This window comes from Hyaena hyaena, unplaced genomic scaffold, assembly GCF_003009895.1.
Source record: "Hyaena hyaena isolate Hyena2069 unplaced genomic scaffold, ASM300989v1 scaffold_34, whole genome shotgun sequence".
NCBI classification, from domain to species: domain Eukaryota; kingdom Metazoa; phylum Chordata; class Mammalia; order Carnivora; family Hyaenidae; genus Hyaena; species Hyaena hyaena.
This window is the reverse complement of record NW_024080665.1, coordinates 4,098,265-4,107,000: the sequence shown is the minus strand read 5'-3', so window position 1 is coordinate 4,107,000 and position 8,736 is coordinate 4,098,265. Positions and strand designations below refer to the sequence as shown.

The 8,736-nt window shown below is 44.9% G+C and overlaps 1 protein-coding gene across 2 annotated transcripts in view; it reads left to right on the top strand.

The window, feature by feature from the left end:
- Positions 1-6,366, top strand: part of INTS4 (integrator complex subunit 4) — a 120,257-nt gene extending 113,891 nt beyond the window's left edge. For both annotated transcript variants that reach the window (XM_039228713.1, XM_039228714.1), the window contains exons 22-23: positions 2,128-2,248; positions 5,949-6,366. In XM_039228713.1, the coding sequence (XP_039084644.1) occupies positions 2,128-2,248; positions 5,949-6,127 (300 nt within the window). In that variant the 3' untranslated portion in view covers positions 6,128-6,366. The remainder of the gene's footprint in view (positions 1-2,127; positions 2,249-5,948) is intronic.
- The last annotated feature ends 2,370 nt before the right edge of the window (positions 6,367-8,736 follow it).

Here is an 8,736-nt window from a genome sequence, read left to right as displayed (position 1 = left end):
TCTGTTGATGGACACTTAGGCTCTTTCCATGTTTTAGCTATTGTGGAGAGTGCTGCTATGAACATTGGGGTCCATGTGCTCCTATGCCTCAGCATTTCTGTATCCCTTGGGTAAATTCCTAGCAGTGCTATTGCTGGGTCATAAGGGAGTTCTATTGTTAGTTTCCTGAGGAACCTCCACACTGTTTTCCAGAGGGGCTGTACCAGTTTACAAGGAATTCTTTATTATAACTACAGAGAACTAATTCTGAGTCGATGCTGCACATTTTGGTTGTCCCCCACTGTCCCCTCCCCCCCCAGTAGTAGTTCTCTACCCTACCTCCACTTTAGAGTTACTTAGAAAGCATTAAAAACTACTGATGCACAGGCCTCAGTTTACACCAATTAAATCAGAATCTGGAAGGTAGGCCCCATAACTGTACCAGTATTTTTGTTTGTTTGTTTGTTTGAGAACTCTTATATGATTCTAATGTGGAGCTAGAGTTAAGAACTACTATTACACATTTATCCCTGAAAAAGGTTCAGTGATCAACTAAGCATAAATGAAATTGCGGGCAGATTATTTAAGGGTCACCTGGTAGACTTCATTGAAGACTGCCCAGAGCCGCCCCACCGCATGTGTGGCTAGACAGCTCGGAAGCCTCTGTAGGTAGGGAGCTCACTGTCTACTCACAGCACAGCTCTGATGGTAGGAACGTGCTGTCCAGACCAGCACTTTTTCTGTTCTGGACAGATGAAAGGAGATTATTGCAAGAGGACCTGGTTCGGGGGGTCCCAGACAGACCAGGTTCAGTCGCTCGCTGCTGGCAAAATCCAAAGGCAGAGACCGGTGGTGGTGAAACAAAACAGGAATTTATTTCAGTGACACCAACACCAGGAAGACAGCACGCTAACATCTCAAAGACTGTTTCCAAAGTGCTATAAATACTTCCAGGTGTATAGAAGGAAAATGTGGGACAAAGGTGGGTGGGTGCATGCAGGTGGGCAGTGAAGGTCAAGTCGCCCATTGTCCTTGGGTCAGTCCTGTGGGGTCTTGCTGGCTCAGTGCAGTCATTACTGCTTGAGGGGGTAGTTTTGGTTCCTGTCAGGAGATGCTTTGCCTTCTGGGTCTTTTATCTGAATTAAGAGATAAGTTGAAAGAAGAACTTAATTGATTAGAAAGTTTGGGGTCAAAATGGAGGTAGTTGAAGTCCTCTTTCATTGTGGGGCAGGTGGGCTGAGACCTGCCTCTCCAGATTTTCACAGTTGAAAGGCCTGTGTAGTTTCCTACTTTGTCTTTATCAGTATATTTCCATAGTCCAGGCCTTGTGGTACCAGGATAAGCTGTATTTGTTTGTTTAGTTCATTTGTACACCGTGCAGTGGAAGGGGCCCACAGAGAGCTGTGAGGCTCCCCTGGGATGGTGAGGACAAGACTCTGGCCATGTGTGAGATTTGAGAACTAGCCAGTGATTTGAGCTATTAAAAGAAAAAAACCAGACAGCCCAAACTGGAGTCCGTTGACCCCCACAACAGGAAACCAAGACTTAATTACAGTTTCAGCCCATTCTAGGAATGTGTCCTTTCCATTTTGTATGGCTCCTGGGAGCATTTCTCTACTTGCTAGATACTCGATAAAGCCAATTAGATCTTCACATTTATGTGGTTGAATTGTGTTTTTTAACAGAGTGGGCCCTTTGTTGACAGAGCTATAGAAAGAGCTTCCTAGCTGCTTATAACCTAGTGGAGAGAATGCAGTTACAAAATCATTCTAAATACTTGGTGGTTGGTGGTGGATGCTGGCCTGTGATATGATTCAGAGCCGGGGTGAGAGCAACTCATCCTGATGAAGGTGCCTGGGAAGGGTTTTCACATTAGGATTAGCATTTTTGCTTATTCTTGTACTAAATAGAAGCACTTTATTCCTATCACTTCTTCACCATGAATTCAGGAAACATTTATCAAACACTGCTTTGCTGGCGCAGAGAATACAGGTGATCTCTACGGTGTTGCCTCCCACTCCTGGAATAGTTTTTAATGAAGGCTGGTGTCTTCTTTCCCTCCTGTTTTGGGGTTCACAACAGACACTGCAATTTTGTTGAAAATTCGTGGCTCTTCTGCCCCTTTTTCTCACTTTTCTCACCTCTTAGGTCTTATATCCAGATGGCCAGGCTCAGATGATTCATCCTAAGCCAGCAGATTTCCGGAATCCTGGCCCAGGGCGCCACCGGCTTATCACTCAGGTGTACCTCTCGCACACTGCCTGGACAGGTAAGGGGTCAGTGGGCCAGGGCGGACAGGAAAATATGCTTCTGTGGATGACACTCACCTGGAGGCATTTGTTTTTTTAAACTTTGAAAAATACATGGTTCAGTCATGCCTGCTGAGGACCGTACTTGATTTCTTAAGGAGTCTGAAAGCTCAAACTGGCTGCATTTAGACTAATTTACTGCATTGCTGTGGTTGCTTGCGGCACAAGATTTTGTCATAAAGTGTACAGGAGATGACAATAGAATGGAATCTCATGGAAAGAGCCCTTGGCTGGATGCCAGCACTCTATTTTCTTGTCCTAACTCTGCCACTGACTTGCAGCATAGCGTTGGACAAGCCACTCTTCCTCCTGAATCCATTTCCTCACCTTCCAAATAAGATGTTAATTCTCAACCTAGGAGTTAGTTCTGAGGATTGCTCTGTTTGTAAATTAAACACTTTCATGTTTCTTACCCCAGATTAAATCGTTCTGTTTTTTTATATGAGCCATTTAGTTCATTCCTCCCAAATGAGTAAAATGACAACTATTACTGTCCTCCCCTCCCTCATGGGCTGGCTTAATGTAATAATTTAATAATTTGTGAAAAGACAGGGAGGTTACATAGTGGCTTTAAAAATTCTTAAGAATAAAACGGGAGAATCCAAGTGCGTGAAACATTACATTTCAGGCCTGTAAGGCTGCTTTAGAAACTTTAAAAAGAGACTCAGTCTATAGCACCTGAAATGTTGGGGGAGAATTGGTATTGACTGGTATTTTCTCAGTCATTGAAGATGATTCAGAGGCATGGTTGTTACTGGAAAAAGTGTTTCGTGACACCAGATTTGGTTTATTTTAGAAATAAGTCGATGCTTTCTAGAAATTTCTTTCACTGTATTAGTTACATGAGTACTTAATGCCCTAATTAATCGTTTCCCTCTGTCAAGGGTATTAGGTGGGTATAAATGACATAATAAAGTTTTCACAAAGAGGAAGTAGTGCTCTTGAATGATAGGACAGCCCCTTTGGGGGTCTAGTCAGTGACCCTGAGCCTGACACGAGTGAGGGAGCATTCAGCAATGCTTTACCTAGGACATCCTCCCTGAACGTCCCTCATTTCATTATCCATGCTGCCTGGAATGTTCTGCACTATTAGACACCACAGGAAAGTAGAATTTCTTATTCTAATCTCTTCTGATAAAGGCATCCTAGACTTGACATGCTAGAAAGATAGGCTCTGGGACAGCATTGTTTTGGAAGGTCCACAGCTCAAGAGAGGCAAATCACAGCATGCTAGATCTCAGAAGAGCCTCAAAGGTCTTGGAAGGGCCTACCAACTTGCCCTGGGCACACAGCAAGTCATTGCCCAAACTAGGGCTACCATCCAGGCTGTCTTGAGCCTGAAGAGAGGCTGTTATTACAAATCTTTTTTTTAATTCTCAGCATAGCACTTATTACTAACAGGAATTCTCTCATTTAATTTGTCACTGACTCTCCCATTAGAATGGAGGCACCACAAGAGCAGGGGACTTGTCTATCGTCTCTACCTCTGTATCGCTGATGCCCCTGTGTCATGTGTCCTTTGAGCCTGAAAGGTAGTAAGTGGTCAACAAATAATTAAAATTGAATATAGAATTTTAAATGTGCCATTAAAATTAATTTAATCCTTAGGTCAAGTTGGTGGTGGGGAATTTAGTGTTCTGTTCTTCATTTTATAGATGCATAAATGGAAGCCCACATAGCTGATCAGCAGTGGCACTGCAGCTGGCACTCAGGTTTCCTAACTCCCTAATCCCTTGTGTTTTCATTATACCATACTCCCTTCTGACCTGGGACTCTAAAGCGAATCATGTTCTCCTTCTGAATGCATCGGTGCCTTCCTTCACCTAATCCAGGAGATGGGGCCTGGGGCTGGTGGGTGTTCCTCCATGCAGTCCTTCAGCAGCTCTGTTCCAGGGGCCTCTCCTTTGGGAGGTCAGAGGCTGCCATGTCAGAAGCTTCGAGTCACACCAACCAGGTTCTGAATTCTGCCTCCCTTGCTGTGTGACCCTGAGGAAGCTATTTTACCTCTCTGTCTTGTTTTCTTCATCCGTAAGATGGAAGCAAGAATATATACCTGATAAGAGAGATCTTCTTCCAGACATGATGAGTAGATTACATGGTTTGTCCCACATGATCTTTTGTTCCTTTCTCCCACTGTCTCCTCTTGTTGTCTCTCCCCTCTCCTTTCCTCTGATGGCAGTGGCTGGAATTGCCATTCTCCCCACATGCAGCTGAGGGAAGGCATAATGAACAGGCGGGGTTGAGTCCTCTGACCGCACCAGGGTTTGGCTGAAAGTGCTGTGAGAGTCAGGGCTGGGTTGTGGTTGGAAGTTGGCAACAGCCATCTGGGATCAAAAGGGGGGAGCATACGTAGTGGGAGAGCTGACGCTCGAACCTAATGCTGGAGAGCAGCACGGGCTTCGTTGTAGCTACACCCGGGCTTCTGTCAGGCCCCTCATTATATGATGGCGACCATACCACATGGCTGGTAAGTGGTGATGCTGAGGCTGCTCTCTGGGGCCGGGTAGGTTTCTCTGGGTGGAGAACAGCAAGTCCATCTCTGCCCTCATCCCTAGAGAGAAGTCTGGAAGTAACCAGGAAGAGGCCTGGGGAGGCATTGAGACGTCCTGGGACCTCTGCCCTTGTTCACTTAGACCCATCCAGACCTCATTCTCGTCCCCTGTGCATCCAGGCATTGGGCTCATCTTCAGCACTTGCACGTTTAGCTCCCGAGCTTCCTCTATTCCTGGCCCTTTGCAATTGTCCTTAGGCTTTTTTCTGAAATTCTCTCCCTCTCCTTTATAGAAGCCACATGGTTAACAGATTAATTGCTTCAGTTTATGAACTGGGCTCAAATTCTGTCAGTGGTGTGGATTTGTGCAGTTACTTAGAATCTCTCAGGGCCTTGAGACTTTTTGGGGATTGTGACTGTCTTTCATGGTGTGATAGGGTAAGAACTCTTCAGGTGATGTGCTAGGCACAGAGCAGGTGTTCTATTTCAAAGCCTTTCTGGGCTCCCTCCTCATTTGTTTCTTACACACTTGATTAGAGTGCTGTGCTCCATTGTACCTGTCTCTGTCTCCAACAGTCAGCAACTTGAGGGAGGGATTATTCACTCTTACTAGGGCCTGCCACGTGCAGACACCAGATCAGTGGCATAATGTGTCATGTAAAGAACAAAAGATTTCATGGCATGATTTTAGGTCGCTAAAACATGTACTTGTTCACTGGTGAGAAGTTTTTGCCAGAACTGTTTACTACTCAGGGCCGCTTCTCCCCTAAGACAGTAGAGTCTGTGGTACATGCAGCCCTCGTGCCCGAGCTCAACCACACAGGAAGAGCACGGGTATCTGGGCACGAGAATCATCCATACGCAGGCCCATTTGGCCCTTTCTTAAAGCTAGAAGGCCTCGGTTTTTAGCTGTCTTCTGATCCGCCATGGATCTGAGCTGCAGGGAGCCCACAGAGATGTGGGGGAGAAGCCACACATCTGCAGCCTCAGGCTCGGCCTCACAGGATTCAAGCTGGGAAAGTGTTCGGTGAGGGGGGAAGGGACGAGGACAGATGAAGAAATATTTAGAAACCCTATTGCTTCCAACTTTGATGTTGCTTTTACTTGACATTTCATCCCAGTTCCTGGCAGTTGCCCTCATAGAGGATTTCTTTTGTCTTTTTTTCCAGAACCATGCCAGGTGGAAGTCAGGCTGCTACTGGCCTACAACTCCAATTCCCGCCTTCCAAAGTCCCCCTGGATTGAGGGTGGTGAGGTGTCACCCCAGGTGGAGACCAGCATCGAGGGCACCATCCCGTTCAGCAAGTCTGTGAAAGTTTACATAATGCCCAAACCTGCAAGGCGCTGAGGCACAAGCAGTTTTTAGAGCCGAGGCTGAAAGGCCCTTCTTAGGTATCAGAGTGAGCCAGAAGCCTAGAGCACCTCGCCTGGAAATGGCGTAAAGGCATAAGGAGGACATGACCTTTTTAGTCTTGTCTGGTATCAAATACAGGATAAGTTATTTTGCATTAAAAATCCAAAAACCTTCAAATCTACACCTCCTCCTTCCCTGTCCCCCCATTCCTCCAATAAAGTTGAGAAAACACCAGTTCCTGGTCCTTAAAAAAATTATGTGTCTATAAGTTCAACATTTATATCACATGGTTACATTCCTCACGTGTGAAACAAAGATCCAATTTTCTTGCCACCTCCAAAGAATGGCTTATTAGAGCATAATCTTGTTTCTTACATCAACAGTCTTGTTTGCCAGGGCCCACTCCTTTCACAGCTGTGCTTTTTCACCATCGACAGCTCCTGAACGGCCTTAGACATCGCTGTCTTGCCGAAAAGCTCTTTTCCTAACTCAGGCAATAGCTGCGCCAAGGACTGAATGAATAGCTAGAGAATGAATCATTTTCATCCCTGAGGGAGATTCTTGATCTTGCCCGTCATTACCCTAAGTACCAAAATAATATGTAAGGGCCATCTTTTAGGAGAAACAAGGATTATGGAAAAGAAAGGTCCAGAGTAAGAAATAAAGTCCTCTCCCACTATATCTTTGATGACTCCAGTTGGAGCTGCATGTGTTAAGGGGTGGAGCTGGGGTGTAAGAACAGTAAATGCTCCAGAGATGTTAACTGTGTGAGGGCTGTGCTACTTTACCTGTCATTTAAGCCTTGCTATAGCCAACTGAGTCTTCCAGAGATTTCAGAGTGAGAAGTCTGGAGGAAACCTGTACAGTGAGGAGTAAAGCCTATATTCATTCAAATCCAAGATGATTCCAAAGGCATGGGCTGTGCTAGCTCAGGAAAAGTCTGTGGAAAGAGCCTTCAGATCTTCAGGTCTCTAGGCCTCTGTTTCTTCCTCTATAAAATAGAGATAATTATGCCTTAAATATTGGTGAATGGGTTCCATCAAATAATGGTTGGTAGATTCTGAATCTGTAACTAATCTTGATCATATCTGGTACTTGGAAAACTTATAAAAATAATAGGAAGATTATAAGATTACTTACGTGGAGCTGGAATTTGAATTCACGCATGTTTGGCTTTTTGTTTAATGCACTTGACTTATGCCCAGCAGTGTTGTAAAAGCTTTGCATGAATTAACTCCTGTAATTCTCACAACCATCCTCTGAATAGTTACTGTTATCTTTGTTTTACAAGCAAGGCAGTTGGAGTTCAGAGAATTGAGTAACTTGGCCTCAGTCACACAACTAATAAATGATAGAGCTGGGGTTTGAACCCAGGAAGTCTGGCTCCAGAACCTCTTACTTGCTAGAGGGGGACTAAGCAAAGAAAGCCCTTCACAGAGCTGGCTTGCTTTTCTAGTGTGTCTGTTTGTTTTGTGTATCTCAAGGATGTGCCATCAGTGGGCTCTCGTGTGTCAACAAGATACCCTGACAAAAGTGCCTTCCCTGGTGACAAAATGAAGCTGGGAGCCAGGCCGAATCATAGCGCAGTCCTTACCCAACACCTTATGGTGATTGCTAGGTTGGAGCATAGATGAGAACATTGAGACCCATGGCTGCCAACCGAGCCCCTCATGCTATCGCTATAGAAAGCCTTCCCGGGGAAGGCTGTGCTGCATCGTTTTCAGATACAGTACCCCTGCTATAAAAATCCTTTCAGGTTATCTCCCATTTTACAGGTGTAGAAACTGAGGTTTTGAGGTAATGTTTTTCTCCGAAGGGGCAAAGCTAGGACTTTATCCTAGGTCTTGATACCCAAAATATAGTACATTTTCCACCAAAGGTAGAGATACACTAAGGGGCAGATTTGGGCTTAGTATCAAGATAAGTTTTTAAAAGCAGGGTAAGAATTAAATGGGCTACATTAGGAGATAAGAAATTTTCCATGTTGGATGTGTTCAAGCAGAGGCTGGACAAGCTCCTAACAAGTTTATTGCCAGGGAATTCAAGTATCATATGAGAGATTGGGCCCAACCTTTTAAATTCCTTTTACCCTGAATTATCAGGTTCTGTGGAGTGTGAGAACCTTGATTTTTCTGCATCTGTTTCCACGCTGAATGAAGTGAAAAAATGACCTTAGGTTACAAAGACCTAAAAGGGAGTGTAAAGATCACTCTGGTGTGGCACTTTCATTTTAGAAGTGAATATACAAGCCTGGAGAGACTGAATTCATAGTGAAGCCAAGGCTGGAAGCCAGGCCTCCTGATTCTTAATGAATATGGTTTCCATAATGGGTCTGTTGTGCTTTGTAAGTGGTCTCTCTTGCACCCAGCAGTCACAGCCAGAAACCCAGGTGTCACACTGGACTTCCTTCTCTCCCCTCATGTAAACATAGCCATCAAGTCCTTTAGATTCTGCTTAGATGTTTCTTGACTCAATGCTCTTCTCATACTCAGTTTCTATCCTAGTGCAGGCCACCAGCATCTCCTAAAATGGGGCATTAGCTTCCTAGAGATCTTGCCTCAGACCTTGCCCCTGTAGTCCATTCTTCACACAGCTACCAGAAT